Source organism: Manacus candei, unplaced genomic scaffold, assembly GCF_025592945.1.
Source record: "Manacus candei isolate 608988 ecotype Guabito, Panama unplaced genomic scaffold, ASM2559294v1 h1tg000017l, whole genome shotgun sequence".
Taxonomy (NCBI): domain Eukaryota; kingdom Metazoa; phylum Chordata; class Aves; order Passeriformes; family Pipridae; genus Manacus; species Manacus candei.
This window is the reverse complement of record NW_026138065.1, coordinates 28,262,714-28,290,148: the sequence shown is the minus strand read 5'-3', so window position 1 is coordinate 28,290,148 and position 27,435 is coordinate 28,262,714. Positions and strand designations below refer to the sequence as shown.

Sequence of the window (27,435 nt, the reverse complement as noted above, 5' to 3'; positions counted from 1 at the left end):
TATTGTGATTGAAGGTGTTTATCTTGCTATCTTGAAAGACACCTTAGAGTTTATGAACTATCACAATAGTGACACTAGAATGGGCTGAATCCTACTTCAGAAATTGCAAAGGTGCTGGAGCAAACTGGTAGCATTATTTATGCTTGTACATACTAGATTGTGGTTACACATACTGTCTTTATCATTACTTTTAAGTTTTGTAGTCTCTTTGATCTAAGTAAATCGGTGAAGTACTTTCACCATGCTCCTTCTATGCCTCCACACTAGGTCCCATTTGCATTTGAAATCTAATGAGTGGTCCCCTTAATTAATCATTCTGTGAAAGGCCTGTAGCTTAGTTGTTTCTTATGCATACGGTTCCTGTGGTTCTCAATCAACTAAGAGATAAATCTGAAAATAAATAAATAAATAAAATGAAAAAGAAAAAATTTTCTGCAATTATAATTTGTAAGTGAGGCAGTCAAAAAGACAATGAATACTAGAAGAAACTTTATTATGTATTGTCAATAAATACAACAATAAAACTTTTAAATCTCTGGAATCCAACTAAGATTACATCCTCTTCCATAATAAAAGGGATTTATTATCAGTGTACATCCTGTATACATTGCAAAATGATGCTGCCTTCATGCAAGATGGATGTGCAGTATCAGCAGTGAGCACTCCCACACTATTTAGGAGTCACATGGTTTGTAGGCTTGTAAAACTAAACGACTTGTTTGTGAAGAAATCTGTTTGTAAAGGTGCCACAACTGTAGTAAGTCAGCCTACCAGTGGCTCTGATGCCTCTTCTGGTTCCTCCAGGAAACCCCTACAGCAAACTGTTGCAACATGCTCCTTACTCTGCTACATCTTTTCTTTTTCCCCATAGGAATCTTTGTAAATTTGGGGTCAGCTTTTCCCTGCCTTTTCCTAATTGCTGATGTGAGCATTACTAGTTCCTAGGCTGTGCTATGGACACAGCCTTTTTGGCACACCTTTACATGCCAATATCTCTTAATCCTGTGATGTCAGCAGGTACTTCTGCACAGCAAACGAGTAGGAACACTGCCTTGTCCTTTGGCAGTGTCTTTTTGGTCCTCTGGATTGTTCACATCCTTTTGTAGTAATTCCTATATCCAGGTTTAAGCTTTTCCATGTTTTCTTGCCACTGGTGACATTTGTTTAAATATTTAGGGAGACTGCAGTTCTAAAGCCTCCACTCTGCTCGAAGTCCATACCTGCCTTATACAGACCAGTCCCATGGTAGTTTACCTTTTGCCTTTGTTTCTAGCAGCTATTTGGATCAGACCTGAGCTCTTTGCAGTGTCCCCAGTCATTGACACCTCTATAGCAAGCTGCTTACTTTATACCATACTCCTGTAAACTACTGTAAACTCTAAACATGATCAGATTTCGTTTTGTGCAGCTTTTAGCCCCAGCCTGCTGCTGCCAGCTGGCCGCGGAAGACTTATTTTCAATCACCTGCAGTTGGTCACACTTGCCCAGTCTAAGATTGCTGCTTATCACTGTTGTTTTAATGATATTGCATCTGGCACCACAACCCAGCTGGAATTATAACATTCATTCAATAGTACAGCTGCAAATATGGCAGCTGAGTGACAGGTGACTGGCTTTGGCTGTGCATAAACTTTAAGAGTCCTTGCTTTTACTGGAATTGCACTACAGACATCAGCCTCTGAACGACAGCCCTCTGCATCCTTTGACTGTGTACACACTGCTCACTCCTTTCTTCCCGAAATAGCTGCAGCACTGGGGATTACAGATGGCTCTATTTCATATTCTCCTTGTACCTCTTCTTTTCTCACTCTTCATGGCTGTCTTTAGTTTAAACCTATTTCTTTGTGTGTGTGTGTGTGGAGGTTGTGGGTTTGATTCTATTTGGTTGGGTGGGTGGGGTTTTGTTGTTGTTTTTGGGTAGGGGGGGTTGTCTTGTTGGGGTTTTTTTGGGATTTGGTTATTTTTCTTTTTAAGTTTGGGATTTATTTTTTTGGTTGGTTGGTTGGTTGGTTTGGTTTTGGCGTGGGTTTTTTGGAGGTTTTTTGTTCCCCAGATGTGATTTTGCTGTTTTTTTTCAATTCACTTGAGTGGCCCAAGTGGTTTGGTCATATTTGGAGGTGCCTGTCTGGAGAGAAAGCAATGCTCTCTCAGCAAAATCTCCTGTCGCTGGGATCCTAGGCTAGTAGTGAGTCATCTCCAAAACTATAAGTAAATGAGAAAGTTTTCACTTCTAAATTTAAAATTCTTGCTACTTGTTTTTGTGTAAGTACATGGTAGGTCTCTTTTGGCTAAATTTGTTTGGGATCACAGTGCTTATGCAACACTTCTATTGGGCCTCTGGTGTTTCAGTTATTGTTCTTGGCAATGGTATTATTCTACTTTTCCTTTTTTTTTTTCCCAGTGTGATGGATAATATCCCCCTCCTTCCAGTTCTTCGTCTTTTAGCAGCTGTCACTAGTTGGGTGTACAGACTTTGTTTTCCTCGAATTTATGCTTGTGCCAGATTCTTTGTTAGAAATTCAGCATGGCCAATGATCTGAGTCACTCTATGCTAATCACCTTCTCTGCCTTGCTGTGTATCTCACTAGACTGCCTTCACCACACTTCACATACCACACGTTGGCTCATAAAACTGGAGGGTTTCATGCTGGTAAATCTAAGTTGCTCTGTATTTAGCAGCTTACTTCAGAGGTGCTGCAAATGTAGCATAAACTCCTCCTACAATATATAGGTGGATGTCATGGTTCTTCCTGCAGATCCTTCCTCCTTTTGCATTTTATGCACTTCTGGTCTGAACAGGGAGGATATGTCTAGGACAGAGACAGTAGTTTAAGCTCTGTTTTCCATGAATGTTTAGTACTTTTTCAAACAGCATTCTTCCTCTTTCTAGGAAAGGCAGTTTGCTATGCACCCAGACAACAGTCTGAAGCTATGCCAGACAGGCTGTCTTCTAGAGTTGTCTTTGTATCATTTCTCTGTTCTGGGAAAAAATTTCTCTTTTTTTCACCTACTGAAAAAAACTCCATCTTTTTGACAGGAATGGGATTTTAAAGTCTGTTTGGTAAGAGGAAGTTGGGATGCTGGTCTGGGATGTAGAATGCCTGGGTTTAGTCCCCAGAGCTGCTGCAGAACTTCAGTGACCTAGTCCAAGACATGTATAATCACCACTTACCAGTGTAATGTGATTTCTACACCTCATTATCCATCACCTATCATAAGTAGTTTGGATTAGATGTTATTATTCTTTGGGTACTAGAGTAGCAAAGTCTCAATACGGATCCTTCCAGCTTGGTGTAAAATGTGCCCATGTCAATAAAAAGTCAACCCAGACTGAGGAGGGAACAGGTTTTTCAGGTGGAGTTGGAGTTTAATAGAACTCAAGGGACTGAGCTTGCCCCACGGAGAAATTTTCTGTAGCCACAGGTTGTGAAAAAATGATGACTGCTCATTTGACCTTGTTTACTTTTACGCATCAGTGCAGCTTTCCTCAGCTTCGAAGGTGAATGCAGAAAATATAGAACTGTATTTTCAAAATGCACTTTTAATATCAGAGAATATAGCAAAGCTTGAGAGATCCACAAGGCCAAAAATGTTTGAATAATTTAACGTATTGAACTTCTAAGCCACAAGTTTCAAGAGTGCAGTTAATACACAATTTTGATATTTACTTTATGTATGAGATGTAATATTCACTGATCTCAGGGCTTCAATAAATGAGTGTCACACAATCAAAAAATCTATTTTGTGGTAGTCCTGTGAATTAGCAGTACTTTTCTCACCATTTTAAGGCACTTAAGGAAGTTAAGGTACATGTGCATGTGGAGGTTATGCAGAAAGTCTGTGACAGATTTATTATTCTGCACCTGACTCAGAAATCTAAGCCAAAAGGAAGGAAAGGGAGAAACAAAAACACAATATGATGGCTTGAGAACTGTTAATAGAAACCAAATACTTAAAAATTTCTTTTTTTTTTTAGTCTAAATGGGGAATTTAGTTTCATTACCTGAACATTTTTTTAAATTGTATTTGTAGAGTTTATGTATACTTTAAAGTGAGAAATTTAAAAGAGGATGGACCAAAATGGCAGAGTTGTTGACTTTTTGACTATATATATTTTGTATTCAGTTAAGTTGTCTGTGTTTAGTTATTTGCATCTTTTATTTGATTGCCTGGAGAATTCTCATATCTTATTCAACCTTTTACTCTGGGTTGTTTTTCTTTTTTGTTTTGACTATTAAAAAAATTTTGATACTGCTATCACAGAAATAGATGTAATATAACAATATATAAAATTACAAATTGTACCAAAGTAGCACAAAATGTCAGGCTGGGAATAGGTCTGACAAAAAAGAGGGGGAGTGGGTGTAGCCATATGTAGAGAGCTGCTCAGAATTCATCATCTTCAGCAATCCAAATCATTATTCCTCATTGTGGATAATCAAGGGGGGGGGGAATTAAATATGCAGTTTTATTTAACAGAAATGTTTTGAAGATGTATGGAATTCTTTGTGAATAATTCATGTTCTTTAAGATCAGAAACGCTGAAACAAAAAAAAAGGTGGGCACTTCTGCTGGGATGTGCCAGTTTAGAAACAAAGCAGCACTCTTGCCACATGTAAATACAGCTGAAACAGGATGGCTGTAACATAATGGAAAAAAAATTCTTTGCTAAAAAGTCTGCAGCGATATAGATGATCTCTTCTTCAGAAAGTAAATTATTCATTTTGTCCTTGATCAATTCCAGTTAACATGTATTTGTGGCTCACAACTCTTTTCTCTAAAACATAAAAGTGACTCACAGGGGGAAAAAAGTCATACTTGGGGAAAAGAGCACCAAGGAAACCATGCCACAATGTAGCCTTCTCCATCTTATGCCCCTACCAGGCATCTCTGATTAAATAACCCTTTCAATGACTTTGGCACTAACAAGTTATTTAAATTTTTCTTGCCTCTTCCAGTACATTGTTCTACTTATTTTTCTACAAGGTTAGACACAAAATTGAAATTAAAAAGGAAAAGAAATATTGGAATGTGCTTTCAGTTTGGGGCAGTTGAACAGCAGCAGGTGTAGTGTGGGCTGTAGGATGAAGCCTGTGAGGGACAGGTGACAGCTCTGTCACCTCATGTAAACTTTCGTGTGTTCCCTTCTGTGAGCCTGTACCAGCACAGTAATATAGGTATTAACCTTTTTTTCTGTGTCTGCACGTAGAATCCCTAGTTTTGCAGTCCAAAGTAAAGTAATGGGAATCTGCTGGTGCTTAAAAATCGTTGCTTCTTGTTTGAAGAAAGCTGTGACTTTGTGGCATGTGCAAATTGACTGCCCCATGCTCCCTGCAGGGTATGCTGAGCAGCTGAGTCACTACTGGGGAGCCCCTGTCAGTGGACAACCTTTGAGCCTTCTTCAATTCATCACATTCCGGCAACACATTCTGTCCTTCCCATTGCAGGGGATGCATGAAGCAAAGCGTTCTCCGGGGTTGATATTTCTGTTTGTTTTTCTCAGTACTTTGGTGCCTTCTGGATGATCTGTAGATCTATTTTATCTAACATTTTAAACTTCTTGGAAAACTGGATGCAAACTGTTTGTGTTCAGCATTCAAAAGCTGAAATACTTCTGAAAATGTTCCTATATACAAGCAGAGTCCTCCTTACCACATGTGTGCTGGCTGTTAGCATATCTCCTCTTCTTTTCAGTGATGAACACCTTTGAACACTCAGGACAGGACAATTTTGGCTACATAGACATGGGTTAGGTAGAAGCATAGTGTGTCCAGTCCTAATGCCAGTACATTTTCACTACCTAGGTTACAAAATGATACTTGTCTGGAGAAACCAAACAGAACAGAAATGTGCCAGTCTTTTAAAATATTGGTTTAGTACCTCTTTGCTACTTTTTCCAGACATAGATAAATAGAACTATAGTTTGGTGGTAAGGTTCCTCCAAATCAAACTGAACAATGAGTCATTTTCAGAACTGTCACAGGGTACCCTGTACCACTTCTTTTCCATTTTACATGCATGCAGAGAAGGTCAAGCAGTGAATTAGCAGACACCTTTGATGGTGCCAAAGACAACAACCTGCTTCAATACATTATCAAATAATAGACTATAAATTATGTAAGCGCTGAAATGCCAAGCAGCAAGCAGCATTTTCACTGCTAAATAGAATCACTGAATTCATTAGAAACTGCCAACCTGATGATGTAATTTTTTGAGGAGTCTGAATGTTAACTCTTTGTCACCAACCTTCCTTTTCTTTCTACCTCTCTATCAAATGCAGTCTTTTTTTATCACATTCCCTTATTATAGGATCCTCCATCAAGCCCTGCCTCCAGTATACAGACACTGTGTTTCAATTCATGTTCAGAGCAACTGCATAAGTTCATCGCTGGAGGGGCACCACATAAGAATAAAATATTGAGTATGAAAAGCTAGGGAGTAAAGTGCCTGAAAACGGAGCTGGCAACACAGAGCTCTGATCCTTTGTGTGCTACTGAGCTCAACACTTTCCATAAGCAGATGATGGAGACGTGACAAATCCAAAGGCTGTGCATGCATCAGTGTGGTACCTCCTGAGACAGGTCCTGCAGCCTCTGGGAGATTGAAATCACAGCTGACCAAGGCTTTAAGCATCCATGGTAGTGAGAAGGTCTCAAAGGAAACGGAAACCAAAAAAAATTGAAGGTGTAAAAGGCAGATTTTATTAAAAATTGAACTATGATTTTTTTTTTATTATTTCTTTTAAATAGAGAAACATCAGCATTAATAGGATAGACAGAAAAGTATTGAGCACCTTGGTTTCAGGGAACAAAACCACCTCGTTGGTAAGAGCTTGATGTATCCAAGTCAAGGGAGTCTTCTAAAAGCTGAAGCATCCTTGGGAAGGGAAGTAAAAATTAGGCTAAAACAAAACAAAAAAAAAACCAAGATAAATATTAATGAACAGAAAGTCCATAGTCTAGCATGATACTTGGTCCCTATTGAAGTTCAACAAAAGACATGATCACTGGGTACATAGCGGGACTCACAGGCAATAGCAGAGCTCTACAGGGAAATGTAGTAGTTCACATACTCTTTCAGTACAGACTGCTGTCAGTGCCTTATTTTGGGAAGCCACTAAAATTCGGTGAATCGTTAATGAAGGATAAATACATAACGTTAAAATACAGCAGAAGTACCAAATCAAGGCATTTGGCTCTGAACATTTTACTTGCTAAGTTCTTTTCTGTCAGGGAACTCTGTAGTTCCTAAAAACATCTCTCCCCTTTTCATGACTACATATAGCTCTTAGGGGAAAAAAAAAAAAAAAGACATCTTTCTTTTTGCATTTTATCTCACTATTTCACTGAACATTGAAATTTTGTTAAAGCCTCCAAAGCAAAGACAATTTGAAAATTAATTTCTCTACCACTCTGAAAAAAAGAAACCACCAAAAGACCATGCCATGTCCTATGGTACTGTGTTTCTGTGAGAAAGCCTAGGGGAGGGAACACATAGAATTATGTGTTTCAGAACTGAATTTTACTCTGATGATTTCCGTACTTGTGATAATTTGCTAGTAATACCACTTAAGTCAGAGCTGTAGTTGTTCTACATCTTAGTTCAGATGGTCTTTCTTCCTTTTGCAAGTAGACTTGAAGAAAGGATAAGAGAAACATTTTTTTCCTCTTGTTTACTCCTTGCACCAAAAGATCAGATGTTTCTTGGTGCTCAGAAGTTGATTAACTTAATAAAGGAGAAGCAAAAATAATTTACTTTGATGCATTTCTTCAGAACAGGGCAAGCTGTCCTTTGGCAGTGGAATTCCCTAACCAAGGAATATTTTCAAGCTAGTATCCAAGTTTAAGCATGAGTTGTGATTTTGGTATGCATTAAACAATTCAAATTCATAAAATTAGACATGTACTTGGCAAGAAATGATTTCAACTCTCTGTAATGAGCCACTGTCCTTACATGAATCTGGAGGCAGTAAGGATATATGACTCAAGAGCTCACTGCTAGGAAGTGTCTCCCATTTCCAGAATTATCAATACCAGTATATTTCAGTGCTATACTTCTATACAAGACAGTGAGTGTGTTGAAGAGAAAACGTCACAGATTAACATAAATAAAGTATTTCAATTAACATAGTAGAAGGTCTTCAGCTACTGTAGAAAGCTAATTCTCCTAAAGTCAGGATTGGCCATTGTAGGGTCTCAAATGCCTAAAGCTGGTGACAATATTCACACCAAGGTTTTGCTATTCTGTCTCCAGAAGTGGTCATAAATGGATACCTAAAGCAGTCAGACATGTAATACCTTCCCCTAGTATTCTGTCAGCCTCCAGCTTCATACATATCTGGAGATTTCCTAAGTCTCTTGTGTCTTGTTCATTTAGCAACCCAAAATCATCTCTCTTTGAGTTAATCATAGAATTTTTCCTTGAATCAGTGTCCGCTGTTGCAGCCCTAATATACCTTAAGAAGGAATTACACAGATCTGCTATCTGTTGTGTTAAACAACTCTCCTGACTTCATTTGATGACCCACAGTTCTTGGAATGAAAGAGATATTGAAAAAGTTCATTCCAAACCATCACTTCGATGCCATTCCTTATTTTGTAGACTTGTACCAAATTCTTCTAAATCAGCTATTTTTTTCAACATCTTCAGTGTGACCCCTGTGTCCTATCTATTTTTTGTTTTCCCCAAGTCAGAACTGTCCCTTTTCCCCCTGACCTATTAAACTTTGATAAAGAATTCTGTCAAAACCTTTTGGAGATACAAACAGGCTGTATCAATTAGATCCCCTTTTTTTGCAAGGATCTGTAAGGCAGGATTTCCCTCAGCAGTTTCTCACAAATCTGGCATTTATTCATGCTCTGTAGCTACATTCTTTGTTACAATTTCTGCTAATTTGCCCAGTGTTGTCATGATTACAGACTTGTGATTCCCCAGATCTCCCTGGAACCTTTTTTTAAGGATTGATATTACACCCATTCTTTAGATTGGAGGACATTTTAAGTAGTTAATATGCTTACATATCACCATTAGTAACTCAACTACCTGATTTGAGGTGTGTTAGACCTCCTAGGTGACTGGTTTTTGCAATAGGTTACTGCTCATCTGGAGCTGAAGTTGAACAGTGTAATTGTATTATCTGCCCTCACTGGCTCTCTGATTCCTCTCAGCACAGAGCAGTCCCTGTCACCAGCTTCCTAAGGGATATCCTTACCACTCGATGGATGTATCTCTGTGTGATCATGTGCCCCTCTTCCTGTTCTAATGATGTTTCTGGAGTTAATCATCCTCTACAAGCTTCCCCATCCTCTTCCTGGTGAGATGCACTGAAAAATAGATGGAAGAAAAGTTGAATGCTGGACCTTTCTCTGCATCCAGCCTGCTTCTGCCCTGTGCTGTGCCATAGTCAGTTCCTTTTGAAGGTGGCATCTGGCTTCAGAATTAGGTTGAGCTGAGAAGTCAAGTACGGTTGGGACTTTTTTGCAGAATGGGGTGGATTCAGAGTTTTGCATCTGGGAAATGCTTGATTTTTCTTTAATGAATCTGGAACTCTAATCTCACCATGGGATCTGAAGACTAAGCAGGATCAAATAGTATTTACTTCTCTGCCTCGACCTGCTGTCAGAAATGTCAGTTGAAGACAAAGAAGAAAAGGGATGAAACAGAACTGTTTACAGATGCTTAACTTTGGTGCTGTCACCTTCATACATGGCAGAAACGTCATCTTCTCCTACACACTTTGGAGAATGCTCCTTACAACAGCTGTGGTCTGTCAGTGATACAAGCCAGAGTTTGTGGTAGGATGTGAAAGTGTGAATATTGGCCACGATCAGCCTTGGGAATGTTTTCCTGCTGCAGCAGGCGTGCTTTCTGCCCAGAAGCTGGATGACTTTCTGCTGCTCTGTCAGCTGACACTAGCTTTAGATTTGGCCGAATATTCTATCTGAAGGGTATATTTGATCTGGGTTTCTGTTTCCCCCAAAACTTTATAGACCTTTACAGTGGATCATGTACCTTGACTATTACTCATCCTTTTTTTTCTTTAGCCATGGGATTATGCCAGTACAGTAAGGTTGCATAACAACATGCAGAGACTAAAGTTGTTAATTTCTTAATTTTTTTTCCTAAGAGAGTCTTTTTAGGTCATTTTATTCCTCATTCAAAATTCAATCCTTTTCCCACAGTTCAGTGTCACTGCTAGCATTTGGTAAAATCACTCCTATAATGAATTTGAATTGAGATCTATTAGGGTGACCAGTGGCTTAATGGCTCAACTGTAACTACTCCTTGAATCAGCTCCTGGGTAATAAGCGAGGCAAGAATAGCTCCTCATCTTGTGTGCTGCACTACCTGAGGTTCCTGCAGGCAATCATTATTACCTGCTACTTCATACACTGTTTGGCCAGATAATGTCTTGCAATTAGGCCTTAAGAGCAAGCGATGGAAAGCTCTCCATAAAAGCTGATTATATGGGAGCCCAGCAGCACATCCCTACCACCATTCTCTGAGATTTATTGCCTTTTTGATGTCTCGCTGTTGCTGCTCAGATCCAGAGACAAGCTGTTTATCCAGACTGCTGCAGTCCAAATCTTCAGCAGTGGTGCTCTGGCACTGCTGCACTGAAGCCAAGGACAATATGGACTATGTGCTTCTCTCTTATATCCCTTCATATCCCATAATGTTAGCTGTATCCTGTTGGTACTTTTCTGCTTCTTTTATTGTCACACTCATTTTCAGCTGGTATAAATAGCATGTTGACATTTACCGAATGGATCCATTGTTGGAATCAGGCTTGCTTCATGGTTTTTGCATAGATGTTGAAATGTTTATGAGGACTGCGGGAACACAAACACAGAAATCCTTGAAAGTTTGGTGAATGTCAACACAGTTTGTGAATAAATCTTCACTGACCCTTATGGTTACACTGCCACGCACGGAAGGGTTGGACAGATTAAAATGGTCCCAAGAGTAGCACAATATCCTGAGTAGATACAAACTGCTTTGCTTGTGCAGAGCAGCAAACAAGCACAGCTGGCTCATGAGGACAGCACTGCAAGCACTGATTTAACAGATTATTCTGCAATCCAGAATCTATAAGGAAATTTTCAGCCTTCCTACATTCTGAAGAGGGCATTCATATGTGGTCAAGGAGCCTTCTTTTCACTTCCCAGAGCTGCTGTGGTTTGGGAGGGTGTAAAGCACTATTCTCTAGCTTTGTATTTAGACAAGCAAGAGTGATCTCCCTGAGCCTGGCTACGTGGCGCTCTTTCTCCAAGGGTACACCACACACTACTCTGCAAGCAGAGGCAAAGTCACTTTACCCACATGCCAGGCCAATCAGGAGTTAGAATGTGTAAGATTGGTTAGCACTGAGCGTGAACTAATGAGCCCTAATGAGATTTCTGCTCAGCTTGGAGCACACGCAAAACACACTTGCAAAATATCACAGAGATACTTTTTAAGAGACAGTAAAAAAACCTCCCTTGAGAGCTCTTCGGTTTCCAGGCATTTTGAACTTCACCTGGACAAGCAAAAATTAGCCAAGATGTGGTCTTCATTACTTTGTTTGGCACCATTTAACAAACGGTGCTTCGCCTTTGCGCTCCACCTTAAAAACAGCAAAGAAAGGTGACCATGAAAGGTAAAACGCACCCTTCCACAGGCAGTTTTGTTTGGGTTGTTATGCCCAAATTGTGGTCAGCTTAGTTCAAAAGATATTTGAGGTTGTAACACAACAGGATATGTCATTTCTTGATAAATTATATCATGCTAAACCATGTCATGTGAGTCAAAAGGGTAAGGAAAATTGTAGTAGAGGTAGGAAAAATGAAATATGTTGGTGGAGCATGACTTTTCTTTCTGCTTTGAGTTTACAGTATTCAATAGATTTAAATCTTTTTTCAATATCTAAAATTTTTCTTCTCTAACCCATCAGTGAACCATATCCCAGCATCGTCACAAGGGTGGCAGCAGCCAGAAGAGCCTTTCTGAGTGAAAGACATGCAATCTGTCAGGGTGGGCAGGCTAACACAAATCTGTTAGCACTTTCTTTTCCTACGCAGGTCAGTCTTCTGGTACACTGGCCAGATTTCAATTTGGGTAGCTGTACATCTGTTGGGACTTCAACTGTGGCTTGTAAAGTTTGTTTGAATCCTTTGAATAGCAAGTAAGTCCTATGTAAATGTCAGGTGTGACGGAGGAATTTGAGGTCTTGACTGGGATGTGAGGGAGAACCACAGTGCATCTCTGTCCTTCCCCATGCTCGTTCTTATGGATGCCAGTGAGTTTCCTGGACTGCAGGCAGCAGTGATGCTTCTCCGTTGCCAGGTCACAGCTGGATGTGTAGAGAAGCACAGTGCAGATGCCAAAAGTGGCTGCAGCTGAGCCAGGGGAAGGTCAGAAGTCCTATGTGTGGGTTTGAGTGTAGGGCCCATAAGCACAGCTTCCTGTCTTGGGCACATCACTATGGGGATATACTTGTGCACAAACCTGCATCTCCCTGGGGTTTCTGCTCTGCACCTCCATGAATCTACCCACCACCCAGCTGCAGACATGCCATTAGTTTCCCTGACATCATCTGTAAAATGATGTTAGAGGTCTTTCTGTGCTATAGAAGTGGGGATAAAAATGAGCATTAGAACAACGAGGCACTTTGAGAACATGGTAATGAGGACTATAAAGCACCTGAGAGAGATGGACAAGCTTCTTTTTCATCATCTGCAGAATCTCATTAGTCTACCTGCCATTCCTTTCTTTGCCTTAAGAGCAATGTCAGGATCTTATTCTTCTCCTCCTTTTGCAGAGAACTGTGACTGACCTGCTCCCTCTGTGCTGAGAGCACTGGCAGGCAGATCAAGCATTGGAGGCTCCTCTTTGTCGCCTTCCATGCAATAACCTGCTTCCTGGCAGAAAAAGTGTCAAAGGAAAACTATTCCAAGGAGGAATATGTCACTGGACAGTCTTATAGCACTAATTCGAGCTTGCTGAAGCAAGTTGGAGCTGCTCTTTTTCATTTTTCCAGGGCTCCAGCTGCATAAAGACTTAGACATGCCCAGCTTTCCTTTCAGTGCTCATTTGCTTACTTTTAAGTGCATGTGTCATTTTTCATTATTTTATATGCTAAGGGACAGATCCTGAATTTTTTAGTCATGTTTGGCAGAACCTTGTTCCATAAATAATCCTATTAACTGCAGTGGATCTGTTTGTGGCAAACAGTGCTGTTCAACAGCAGCTGAGGAGTCCCAGCAGGAAGCGCAGGGAAGAGTGGAAGAGGAAAATGACTGCTGGAGATCGGAACAGTATTTATGTTTTAATGTAGCTCCATATCAGTCACTGAGTGAAATAAAATAATTTTTTTACTTTGCTGTAAAAGCTTCAGCAAAAGTTGGCAAAACCTCAAATGCCCTTTGAGGGACGCTTTAAAATGAATGTGCAATATTCATTCTCACTGTATTGTGCTAAAAAAAGACTCGGTGACTCTTGGGCTCCTAATTGTCACCTCAGGCAGCTTATTTAGCCTACCTGTCATGAAGGTAAGAAATATACAACACACTGTAACTCTTGCAAAGTAAATGAGCCACTTTTTTTAGCCTTCCTCTGTCAATATTAATAACCCACACTAATTGCACAATGCTTCTTTTTTTCTTTTCTTCTTTTTTTCTTCAATCTGCTACAGGGATTAGTTAGTTTCTTCACATCTTCTTTAGAGATCTTAACAAATGTTAATTTGTCCTTCTTACCTTTATTTTTTTTTTAAGTGTCAGAATGAAATTAATTTCCCGGAAGGATATTTAGTGTCTTTCATGTATCAATCACGGCTGAGTTCTTCCTTTTCTCATGCAGAGATGGTTTCTCCTAAGCTGTATGAGGCCAAGAAAAGATACAGTTTTACACATTGCAGAGTATCTTGTTAGTGTTTAGGGACCTATGGTATGCTGTAAAGGTATTTCCATTTCAGACCTCTTTAATGTATTTCAAGGCTGGAAATTCTCATCCAACCTGAGTGAATTTCAGCAAACTTAATTACTCTGGCCAAACAACAGGTTAGCACTGTCTATGGGCTGATTGGAAGTACTAGAAGAATTAAGCAAGTTTTCTCTTTACAGAAATCTCAGTATTTCATCCTTTGAAATTCCTCACGTATGCTCTGCCAGGCAGCTCTCTTTCTTTAATATGAGATGATAATTATGGCATGTTGTGGAGGCATCATTAAAGTTTCTTTAACTCATTTTATGTCATAATAAATTGTACTTGAACGAATTAATAGCCTCTTGAATGTCAATGAGTAAGAAGTTCAGGTTTTTTGCTAAACTGCATAGCTTCCTGAATGGCAGGCTCACGAACTTTGAAATGGTGGACAGGAGGCATTGCTAGCCTATTTTTTTCATGCTGATGAACATTTTTCCTTTATTTATGGATTAAAGACTAATAGCTGAGTAGTATATTTTAACCATGCTCAAAAGCAATCAGACCAAGTAAGTCCCTGAACAATCCAGTTTGACCTCACATTGGTCCCATAAACCTCCATGACCTGTCTAGAAGTCTGTGCCACTGCTTGTCTTCTGTCCTTAAGGTGAAAAATTATCTCCTTGTAACCAACCTGAATGTCACTTGTTTCAACTTGTGTCTGTTACTTTTTCTTCTCCCACCCTACACTTCGAAATAAACCTGGTCCACTTCTTAATCACCATCCCTCTGGTGCTGGGGACTGCTTTTCTGAGTCCACAGACCATCACTTCATAGGTACCAGGGGCTACTGTTAGGTCCCCACAGGCCATCCCTTCCCTGGGCTGAACAAACCCTGGTCTTTCAGCTTCAGCTCACAAAGTGCTCCTACCCTGACCATCTTGGTGGCCTACCCTGAACTCCCTCCATTAAATGATGTCTTTCTTCTACTGGGCATCACAGAATGGATGCAGTGCTGCCAATGTGGTCTAACCAGTCCTGAATAAAGGGGAATAATCACTTCTCTCAATTTACTGGCAGATCTGTTCCCTGAACAGGCAAAGCCCACTCTGCCTCGCTGAGAGGAGTTTGTCCTCCACAGGTTTGGGTCTTTGCATTTGTCCCTGTTGGATTTCATGAGGTTCTACTGCTGCCAATGTGAACAGTGTATGGTTATTGATGTCTGTAGGCAGGTCTCCTTGACATTACAGTTAGGCAAGGTTTCTCCTGCCTCTCATCTCTGACCTTCAGATACCCTTTTCTGGCTGGGAAAGGTGGCAGGGAAGAATATATGATGCAAAGTGCGATTCTAGGCAGGCTTTGGTGTCTCTTGTGCATTATTTTGGTCTAGTCAAACCCACTCATGGACAGTGGAAAGAAAAAGTACTTCTATAACTGTGCTTCTACAGACATGTGATAGAAACCTAGCAGATGGGCTGCGTCTTTTATTATCAACTGGGGATGAACAGACCTGAACCCGAGGAGCAGTACTAGATGGAGTGGCAAAGATTATTCTCTGATTTCACTGTTGTCTCTTGCATATGTCTCCTGTGGTCTGAAAATACATGAGGTGATATATCCTCAGATTGCCTCAGAAAAATCATATAGATAAAGGGCTGAGTGGGAGTTTGTCAGCCATCAAAGCCACGGAAGTATTGGGGAAGAGTGAAATAAAGAAAGTCAAAATTCCCCTGCACAAGCACATGCTCATTACTGAGAAATGTCAGCAGAAGCATTAGAAGTGTCCAAGACCCTTCTGTGCTGGGCAGTGTCCTTCCTGTGCTAAACAAACAGGCAGGACCGTTTACAGCAGTTTCTAACTCGCTTTTAAGGAGGGGGAGGTGGCTAAGAGGAGCGAAGCAAGAGACACAGTGTAGTCGATTATTGCTGCTCCGCAGTCTGCAGAGGTACGATTTAATAAGGGGACAACTAATCACAGCCAAGTTTTGAAGTCAAGAGTCAGGCAGTCACAGGAAATCTGTGTGAGCATAATTCCACAAAACTTCTAATCCTCTCCTTACACTAGTGTGTGTTGTCTTCCCGAGTCAATGCACTCCCTCTGGTGGCAAATTTACTGTCTCAGTTTCACTCTTTTTTTGCAGTTAAGGTTGCATATGAGCAGATGGCTAAAAAAAAACGAGAGAGCAAGAAGCTACTGCTTTTATTAGGCTACTTTATCGTTTTATATTCTCGACACTGAGGGCACAGATAAAGTCTGTCCATTCAAATGTATTTAAAAATAATCTTCATACGTAGAAAAAGAGGAAGCTAAAAATATTCTGTTCAGAAAGGCTAATTCTGGAAAGAGCCTAAAACATTATATTTTTATCAGGTCAACGGTCTGTTGGCCTCAGTGATCTGCTGTTTTAAAACCCATGTCGGTCATTCATAAAAGGTAAATCAATGATGTGTTGAAGTCCCTTTTAGTACTTTCCTCTAGTTTCTTCTTAGGTGTCTATCTGTTCAATCTCACACTGCAAGCTTTCCTAAATAAAAAACATCTTTTTCTGCTCATTGCATGGTAGTCAGGATAATAGGTGCTACTGCTGCCTGTAAAGTATAGAGAGAAACTATGTGATGGAAATCATCAAAAGAGCAAGAAATCTCCACTCTGACAGATGAACTTTTTTTGGGTGTGGTTTTTATGTCATTTGTTCATACAAGTGATTTATTTGCCTACACATTTTTAGAGAACGCTTATTGTTAAGCAAAGCCAGTGTTAAAGTGGTATTCAGTAATTAAACACAATTCTAAGACTGGGAAACATCAGTGGAAACAGTATTTACTTAATTAGCTGTCATGTTGTGTTTCAAAAGACAGAAACAAAAGCAGACACTGCTGTGAACTTGCTTGCCTGTAGGTTGATGCACTCCAGCACCTGGTGAGCTTCCTGCCTTAAGAAGAAGAGCTGTTCGCACACCTCCAACAGCTGGATTTAGATGCTGAGCTGACCACGTCTGCACTGTAGTGGAAGGACTTAGAGTTGTATTTGGAGCAGGTTTATTGAGGGCAAGAGAGAGAGAGAGAGAGAGCAGGGATGGCTCATTTTAATTTCCACTGTAACCTCACTAATCTGGGTGACAGAGTGGCCTGGGACAGGCACTGCTGCTTGGGCAGAGTTTGTAGAACCCTTTTATTCCTCTGGCTCAGTGCTCACAGAATTAGACCAAAGCTAATTTTAGAGTCCAATGTTGATGTTAGAGGCCAGTCCTATCAACCAGACTCTATTACCACTGTCTTAAAAAAAGATTCCTTGGTGACTATATAACCTTGAATTAACTGTCTGTCCCAGATGCCATCTAATTTCATAATCTGTAATGTCATCATTGAATATCTGTCATAATTCACTTAATTGCATGTCTGTTGCTACAGTACTTCAATTTGGGCAAATTTCTGTTTTCTTACTCAGGAAAACAGTTTACACTCTCAAGACCAATTTGCCAGCTGGAGCACAGTTCTTCTGCAAATGGATGCAAAGATAAGGCTCTTGTAAATATCTGAAAGCACCATCATCTCTTCATTTACACATTCAACAGTAAGAATCTCAAAGACAGTGCATCCCAGCCATCTCCATGAGATAGGTCCTTGCTCCCAGCACGTGATGCTCTGAAGGTGTCAGCGCATGTAGCTGGGGCAGGTATGAGTCTGCCACCTGCATTGCTTTCAAGAAGCTAAAGAGGAAGAAGTATGAAACCCTGTGATGGCACAAAGATGTGGGGCATATTTAGGACTAGCTTTAAGTGACTGTCATGGATCATCTGCAACAGGTCCTTTGGGTTTTCAGGCATGGTTGTAGCTGCAATCATGGCACTCAAGAAGGACTTGTGAGTGCAACCTCCCCAGAAAGAGACCAGGAAGTGGTTTTTTCCCCCTCTTTTACATGGATGTTCTTCCTGAGAGGACACAACTGTGCTCCTGAACTGGTAGTTAGAGAATCATCATCTGATTAATCCATCCAGGGGACTCTAATGATGTAACTGTGTGCCATTTGATAGTAGTGTAAAGAAATTAGGAGAGACATTCACAGGTCAAAACATTAATAGACACCAGAGTCTGTTCTTTAAGACCTTGGATCATATGTATAAAACAATTCAGACAACCTTCTGAATCTTCATTTATTCTCAGATAGTTTTAGTGTGGTGTTGAATTAGTGCTTGCTCCAGTATGAATGAAATGTCAGTTCTGTTTAGCATACTAGTCTGGTTTTATTGAATGTAATGATAACTACATATTTCCTTCAAAGTCTTATCTCCACAGTATTAAAAGAGAAACTTCTGGTCTGAGAGGGAGTTTTTTATGACTTAATAATTTTCATCTCATTCTTAACTGTTGTAAATGAAAATGTATATGTACTGTACTGATAAAATGGCCTCTCCAATCAAAAATGGGAAGGATTGAATTTTTTTTCATTAAGCTCATGATTTGCTACTGAACCTGACCTGATGTTTTAGAACATCTATGTTTTACTAGTTTTATTAAATTAAAGTATACTTGTTATAGTTTTGGAAGTCACTAATAATTGGAAAGACATCTTGTAGCCCCGGTGGTATTTTTTGATCTCCTTACTTTTGCATATGGAAGAATTATTACTATCATCTGAAACAAATTTTGTGGTTTGATATATAAAACCCAGAGTTAATCAAATTGCAATGTCTTCATATCAGTGAAAACTATTTTGACATTCAGAGAATGTTACCACTTTTTAAACTATGTCATAAATATTACTATCCATTTCATAACATGACCATTTATATGTATGTATTTCAGGATGAAGAGATATGGCTTAAATTCCTCTGTAATTAAATATTCTTGTGCTTTGTACGTTTCTCAGGCTTCACCTTTCATATTTTGGGGGGCAGCGGAGGGAATTCCAGTCTGCTTTTAGACTGCAACTGTAGAAGCTAGAGACTTCTGTTGAAAAGACAAAACCCCAAAAGCCTCAAATGAATTGTCTTCCTGGCATTTGCTTAAATCCTGAAGTGTTCCAACTTGCTATGGGCTACAGCAAAATTTTACTAAATGGGAATTTGTTTGATCATAGGGTACAATTCTGCATTTTATATCATTTTGAGTATGAAGGCAACCAAGAATTTACTTATTTCAGAAGATCTTGTAGGTTTAAAATCTTTCAAAGGAAAGGGCATAGAGATATATGAGAAAAAAAAGTCACTAATGTTTTAGAAATTCTTTTTTTTGGCAGTCACTGTCATTAGCAAAATGGACTGTTTTACACAGACAATTAAAGGAATACTATTACAATTCATTATAAGCTTACCATTGTTAAAAAGAGATTGTCATGATTTTGTCTTACTTTTTTTTTTTTTTGAATATTGTTCTTCTCATCTTGAGTAACTTTAAATGGCTGGGGGGAAAATAACAAATATTTAGTGATGTTTGGTAAAATTGGGATAGCTTTTAAGATAACTTGAAGAATTACTTTAATTCCTTTTAAAATCTTAATTAGCTCCCTTCAGAAACATCTACATTATGAGGCTTATTTTAAAGGTGAGAAGGATGGAATCTTTTGGTCAGCACGCTTCAGAGAAAAGGTGATGTCTTCTGTCTCATTACATGTGTTTATGCTTTTTGATTATGGAAGAAGATAACAAAACCAGCCATAAAAAGAAAAAAAAAAAAGAAAAAGAAAAACAAGTTAACAGCAGATTTTAACAAGATTAAGAAATGTGAGTCAAGCTCAGGAGAATCACCTGTGGCTCCTTCACTTACTTAAAATGCGTACAATTTATAAGAGCTGTGTATCTGAAACAGCTATTTACAGTTTAAAAGAAAAACAAACAAACCAAATCATTAAACCAAACAAACAAACCCCACTTTTCTGTCAAAATGCTCTCTTCAGGCATCTTGTAGAGTAACCCTGGTTCCAGACAATAGCCTGGCGCAGCGACAGCAAAGAGTTCACAAGGTCCCTTTTTCAAGGATTAATATTTGTAACAAGATATTTTAGCTCAGTCAAATAGTAAACATAACAAATAAGGACTCAAAGAGTCCTTAGAATTCAACATGCGGGCCTTCTGATGAGATTCTTGAAGCTGTTTTGCTCCTGTTGTGTTACAAATAAATAGTCATTTGGCATATTTCTGGGATTTCTTTTCCAGATGATGAAATTAGTTTGCCAGTCCACAGAGATTATTGGGATTGTAACATCTTCTTCTGCTTGGGTTCCTATAAAGGTACCAAAGAAAAAACGAGATGAATCAACAAGTGCATAAAGAATAATCACAGCTGAAAAAAAAGGCATGTTATTTAGCTCTGGTTTGAGGATTGTAGAGCTTTTAATCTATGAAATAGATTATATGCCATGTAAAAAATAACACACATCTTTTACCTAGGAGGAATACAAAAACAGGGGCTCTTGGACCCATGAAGGGGAGCAATAAATAGAGTGTTTCTCCTTCAGGGACAAAAGGGTCTGGGCTGTATAAAGTAAAAATGCTTTGTTGTCCCTTTTGTCCTTACCAAAAAATACATGTGGCTGAGGAGGAAGGACCTTTTCCCAGGGCAGATATCTACTGCATTAAAAGAACCCTGGTTAATACAGCTGGGCCCCATGATTTCAACACTACTTTAAATATAAAATACTTGTGTCATGGAAAATCAGCATTGCTCATCCCTATTCCTACTCTAAGGGCACAAAGAATCTGGGGTCATGAAGTGAAACTTGCTGAGGATTCATCCCCCAAGAGCCACATGGTTTGTCCCAGCTTTTGAGGCGGATCTTCTATCCAGGGAGTTGGTCTGGGAGGTCTCTGCGTTCCTCCCTTTGATATGAAGGAGACGGGCACAGATGTGAAGGCAGAGATGTCTTCAGTCCTTGCCTGTTTGCTGTTTTTCCTGGCAGGCTGCTTGGGATGCCAGCACCACGCCTGTCACTGCATGGGAAGGGTCTTCATTTGTGAGGAAAGCAAGGTGGTCCATGTTCCCCGGGACATCCCTGCCAACATCACCGAACTGTAAGTAGGGAAAGGGGATGGTTCTCAGCAGCAGCCTTGTTGCTGGCTCACAAAACAAACTGCTGCTTAGCAAGCCAAAGGTCAGGTTTATAGGGAGTATCTTGGAAGACTTAATGCTGGATGTTTGCAAAGCAAAGCCCTTCCTTCAACGCTCAGTTAATTACATCTTGAAGCTCCTCTCCATTTCTCTGATTGTGCTCATTTTAAGAACTCTGTTAAGAAACAATATAGCATGTTATAATGCGAAGTGCAGACCAAATTTTGAACAAGCTTCCTTGGTGCTGTGACACTAATTTGAAGCATAAAGTCTAAGCTTTCTTTACAGCTTGCTTTAGTGTTGTCGGAACGTGTAGTGCAACTTGTCTGCCCTAAACAACTTGATGATGAGCGCTTGTGTTTGTACTGCAGGAGGTTTCTGAAGGTTTGTGCTCATTTACCAAGAAGAAACTTAATGTTTTCTTTTTGAAATCACAAAGGCATTGCAGAAAGGATTCTGATGAACAGAGAGCAATCCTCCTCCATCAGGAGCAGCACGACTGCAGTTGGAGGGAGTGAACAGTGTGAAGATACCATACTGAGTTACTCAAGAATGGGTTTTATCTATCTTAAAGTTGCTCTTTGTTTTCCATAAAGTAGTGTGAGCAATAGTGTATGGCAGCTGTTTTCTGTGTAAGTAGCACAGGCGAGCAAACCCCTTTACAGAAAGGCAAATATGTAACAGTGCAAGCGACTGTTTTCATTTTAATTTTTTTTTAAACAAATTATATCACCCCTTGCCTACACCCACAGCTGTCTTACATCCTTACGACCTAAAGCAAAAACAAAAGGATAGTCCTGGATAAAGCCTTTGATTAATGTCGAGTAGCAAGTTTGGAGGGAGGATACAATGAAGAATGACATGTCACTAGTTGGAAAAATATACCCCGTCCCAATTTTACACATAGTTACTATGCCACAGTTTTCCTAGGGCAGAAGTTTTGTTTTGTACAGAAGGAGGAGTCATTATACTCATTGAGTAAGCAGACTGCAGTGAAAACTTGAGAGAAATGTCTGAGTTAACCACAAAAGGTCAGTAAAAGTTTAAATCATTCTCACAACTAGAGGGAAAAATAATCCATCTGTGATGCAGGTCATCTAAATCCTGAGTGAACTGTGCTCCAGGCATATACTGCTAATTTTGTTTAATTTTGCTTTGATTGTTTCTTTAGATTACGCAGTTAAGGTCTGCCTTCTAGGGATTAAGCAAAAGCATTTTTTTAATTATTTCTGCGAAGTAGTAGAGTATCACTGAAAAGGACCTGTTAGCAAAATGGGGTTTGTTCTCTCCTTGTTAACTTCTCAAGGGTTTGTTGAGGATGCTAATTTGTGGGTTCTTCAGCATAAGTATGTATTCTCTGAAACAGGCAGACATTACTGTGACTGAAAACAGGAAACAAATGCTTTCTTCTGGCAGTGCTGTGCAAATATTGGAGTTAGAATCTCTCAACTTGGCTCTCTTCTCACTTTCTCTCTCACAAAATAAACCAGCTTTTGGTTCTTCAGGAAGAAATTCTGATCCCATTCAATCAGTATAGCCCTAGGACTGATTTCAGCATGGCTTAAAAATCTGAAAACTGCCTAGAGTTGCTTTGAATATACCAAACCTTAGAATTGGTAATACGTTCAGATACGTTACCTGAACAGCTAAGTGACAGATAAATGTTAGATTTTTCCTTCAGGATCAAAGTGGAACTCTAGAAAAGCGTTTTCCTCTGCATCTCTCTGTTGAGTGCCCAGTGGGGTGATTCAGGTGACTAAAATAGGTTTTACTGCTTCAGATGACGGTGAAGGCGCACTCTTGGTAACAGAAAAAGCTTGCTTTATGTTTCTTCAAAAAGTCTCAGTGACTGAAAAGGGTTTTAAAATCAGTGTAGCAAATTGAGCACAGAAGGCCACAGTGTCTAAGAACCCTGTACAGGGCACAAGCAGTGATTTCTTGGTACGTAGATCTCCTGCAAGGTACTTTTTTCACTTAAGAGATCATTGTGGAAGTGCTGAATGCAGTCTGTTTTTGTTTGATGTAAAGGAGAGGGGTTTCTTCAGCACACTAAAAGCTCCTCACCTTCCTCTACATGACCTTGATAGCTTTCCTAAGTTATGCTAGAGTCCTTCCCTAGTGCCTTTAAAATGTTGAATAACATGCTGGTGAATACTTTGGACTGAGAACAGGAGCCTGAAAAGCCTCACTTGTTGCTCTGTGTTTCTATTTCACTACAGCTGTTTCTGTAGTAGGGACACTGGCATGTGGCAGCCAGCTCTGTCACTTGCTAGGAAATCTCAGGATAAAGATAAAAATATGGCCCTCACTAACCATTATCTCTTTGCCATTGCTGATTTTTTAATTGTTATTATTATCTTTTAGTGTTTGAGGGTTGGTCACTGTCATGTGCTGCTGTGATGGGTTTCTTTCTCCCATCAGTGAGAGCTCTACTCTCCACAGTTATAGTTCACAACAGTGAACATGAGCTCTGCAGCGTGGTACATGAGACAGGGTTTTCCTCCTGGTTGGATTAGCATCTCCCTTAGCAAAGTTATTGCAAAGGGGAAGGCTGGTAGCCTCTTACAGTGAGTGATTTCATTTTGTACTTACCATGTGGAAACAGAGCAGGGATCAGAATCCATAGGGTTTCATTACTCTTCTTGCTGCTGCATCTACTTTTTCACTTACGGGCCAAAATCTCATGAGGGGATAGTTACAGCTTGGTTTGTACGTTGCTTTTTGCAGACTTGCAAGCACTCTGCAGCCAGTGTGCTCTGAATGTTTGCAGAGGAGTCTGTGGTTATTAGCTGTTTTACTTTTGTTCTATCTTTGGCTGGATAGAAGAATTTTTGGGGGGTTTCTTATAGATACCAAAATACCTAAGAGAATTGGAGTCAATCCATTAGAAACCAGAGGCCAAAAGTTCAGGTGGGAAATGTATGTTCCTCTGTGTCAAAGTACTAACTGTTAATTGCCTCTGGGGAAGAGGGGAGGGATGATTCAGTAGTAACCGAAGGCAGTTTGCTCCTTGAAGATTTATACCAGTTTTAAAATGTAATGTCAAGCTTTGTAATCCGTCATCAGTATTCACTAAGATTTCATTTTAGTTATTAGAGGTTTTGCTTTGAGATTGTAGTGCAAACAAAAAACTGATTCTCAGAAGGGATCCTTCTTAAGATTTAACAAACTACTTTCAGCAGAAATATTTGAGTATCATCAAATAACAGGATAGGAGGAAATGACCTCAAGTTGTGCCAGGGGCATTTTGGACTGAATATTAGGAAAAATATCTTAACTGAAAGGGTGGTCAAGCACTGGAATACGCTGCCCAGGGAAGTGATGGAATCACCATCCCTATAAGTGTTCAAAAGACACTTGGATGTGGCACTTGGGGACATAATTTAGTGGTGAACATGATGGTGCTGGATTAATCTTTGGACTCAGGGATCTCAGAGTTCTTTTCCAACCTTAATGATTCCATGATTCTATGGTTCTGTGAGGCAGTTTAGCCACTGTCAGAGCAGTTTAGAAGTATATTATATAGAGTGTTTGCTCCCAAGCATCTGCAAACTATAAACAGCGGGGTTTTTACTTACTTGCTGCATAGGTGTTTTTGTACAATTGCTCAAGGATATTTATTTTAGATTATCAAGTCAAGGCTGAGTAGATGTCTGAGCACTAAAACATTGGCTGCCTTGAAATAGCAAGTTCTGTGTTATGTACGGGGTGAGTCAGATGTGCTTCCCAGCGACAGAAGCTGCAAATTATGTGAACAATACCTGCAGCACTGTCACTGACAGATGCAATTAGGAATTTTTTTATTCTTTCACACTTAAAGTTGAAATTACACTGAAACCTGCGAACAACTATGGTTTTGCTCAGGTGTTTATATGGGCAGACTGAACTTAACCTAAGAAAGACAAGGTGCAGAGAGGATAAAGTAAGCTAAGGAAATGAAGACCCATGAAACTTTGAATTCCCTGTGTTATGGAGGTTAGTCATAGAGTTCATCAATAAATCCACATATTTTCAGAATGGGATGAGAATTTTTTCACAGCAGAGCATATGGAGAACATACTACATGCTAGCTAAAGCCTTTTTTAATTTTATTCGTTTTTAATTCAAACCAATTTTGCATCTCTTAGGGTTACATTCTTCTCGCCCTGAATTTATGATCAATTCATACTTTGAAGCAGAAAGCTATAGCGGTGCTGTACAATTGCTGTCTGTATATCGGTGGAGTGATCCAACACTTACTCTGGACTCTGACATTTTAATTGGGAGGATAAAAAGAAATAAGCAGATCATAAAAGAGAAAAAGAAGAAAAGGAAGAAAATTACACAAAAGGATAATAAACTCTGCAGGACAGATCCTCACCTAGTATAAATGATGAAATATATATCTTTATAGAAACATTCAGTTCCTAAAGCTTCAGGAGCTTTTGAACATGAGGAGGTATGCTGCACACAATAGGAGCTGCTTTGCAGTGCAGTACTCTGCTGGCTTACTCATGGTGCTATAAATAAATACATGCACATGACTGTCACCTTACTAGTATGGTCTGCAGCTTGATGCATGTATGTTCAAGTCTGAAGATGTATAGATGTCTGCATATACATATAATGTATCTTTGAAATGAAAACGCATTCACTTAAAACTTAATGGCAAGACATACTTGTTAAATCACTGAGCTCTTTGCAGGGAAACAGTGAAAGCCAAGACTTGATTTTGTTTTTATGCTGCATTGGGAGAGTACCGAGTTGAAGCCCTTCACTGGGTCCAGCTGCAGACAGATTCTCCCAGTGTATAATCCCTGGCTTTTCCAGCTCTTTCTGTCTCTCACAAACACACACACACACACACACTCACATACAAACCAGCCTGTAACACATCCTCACACATCTGATACCAGGCAGAATGGGTTCCTGGACTGGTCATCTCCATGTCCTGAAACAAAGACTCCCTGTTAGATATTTTAGCTTTGATCTGCTTCGTTTCCTACAAAGAATCAAAACATGATTGTTGAATGGGATAATAATCAATATTTTTCTAAAGTGTTTGGAAGATTAAACTGATCATTTGTAGGTGTTACATTTTCTTGTCTCAAATGTGGTGTCTTCATTTGGATGTCTCCCCATTCAAGTCATGGATATAGCTAAAACCTAGGAGAGCTTGACAGTAATGTTATTCATGAGATGCGAGCTTGTTAATAGGAAGGTTTAGTGTAGAGGCACAGCAGGAAAGAAAAGCCCCAGTAAGATCTGAAATAAGTAGTTTTAAATGAAAATGTGGTCCAAATTGAGAAGTTAGTAAGCCTAGAGCACATTACAAAGTAGGATGGAGGTCTATCTTTTACTTTTCCGACAACAACATGCATCACAAAGCAGATTTGAGGACTCATGAATTCACTGGTGTCATGCAGCAGTTAATTTCCTTTGCTCTGAATGGTATGTCAGGCTAAACACTTCAACACTATGGATGATTTCCTATCTTTATTTACTCCCCTTACAACAGTTTCTCGCAACTCATCAGTTTTCACTCCACAGAACTCAAACGCTGTATTTCAGACTTTGTTGCCTTTTCTTGTCTAGTATTAAAATGTATTAAATTCATCTGTCATTCCATGTAGGGACACTGGTACAGGAAATCCTATTGATACTCAAAGATGATTATGGCTAGCTGGGAGAGCAGAGCACAGACAGAGCTCTAGGGAAAAGTTTTGAAGGGTGCTTTTATGAGTTTGAATGACACTAAAGTGCTTATGTGTGTCTGCCTCAGCTTCACTGTTTCCTTCCCATCCCTTAAATAGGGAGCTCAGGGTATTCGTGCAGAGAGGGATGCAGAAAGGGGGATGTGTGTGTGTATTCCTCATGCTCTGGCCCAGCAGGGTACAAGCTCCTGTAGTGTAAGAGCCATCAAGCCAGGACAGCTCATCTGTTATCCCTGTATCTGCATTTGTCCATGCAATACGCTTTCAGCTTCTCACTCAGGTTTCTAAATGGCAGCTTGGAAATTTGAATTAATCAGTTTCTGGATCAGGCCCTTAATGGATTCATATCAGAATTGCAGTCCTGAAGAATAAAGCTTATTATCTCCTTCAATATTCCAGGCCATGCCACTTTAAAAAAAATAAAATTTTTAAAAAGCTTCTCAAATACTTGATAATCCCAGAAATATTTCTGAGGTGATTTCTGGAGATCTCCAGTGGGAGGTATCTTGAAAAGCTCCAAATCGCATTCCTCTGGAAGAGTATCAACCACAAAATGTTAAACCTGATAAGCCAGCAGGAGAAAGTCTGCCGTGCAGCTCCAGGGTTTCCTTTGCAGATGCCAAAGTGGTCTCATTGGGCTGACATGTCATTGAAAATACTGCTTATGTGAAAGTTTAACAAGAGTAAAAGAAGAGAGTGGATGAGAAATACCGCAAAAACCGGGAAAAGACTTGCACAGAGGAGAGATGCTAAGTGAATATACATCCTGAAGGGGACAGCAGTTTGTATGCAG

At 39.7% G+C, this 27,435-nt stretch overlaps 1 protein-coding gene across 4 annotated transcripts in view; it reads left to right on the top strand.

Annotated features, from left to right (window-relative positions):
- Window positions 1–20,727: 20,727 nt before the first annotated feature.
- The window catches only part of FSHR (follicle stimulating hormone receptor), an 87,838-nt gene continuing 81,130 nt past the window's right edge, over window positions 20,728–27,435 (top strand). For 3 of the 4 annotated variants that reach the window (XM_051783704.1, XM_051783703.1, XM_051783707.1), the window contains exon 1: window positions 20,728–20,912. In XM_051783704.1, the coding sequence (XP_051639664.1) occupies window positions 20,728–20,912 (185 nt within the window). The remainder of the gene's footprint in view (window positions 20,913–27,435) is intronic. The other variant, XM_051783706.1, reaches the window with a different exon arrangement.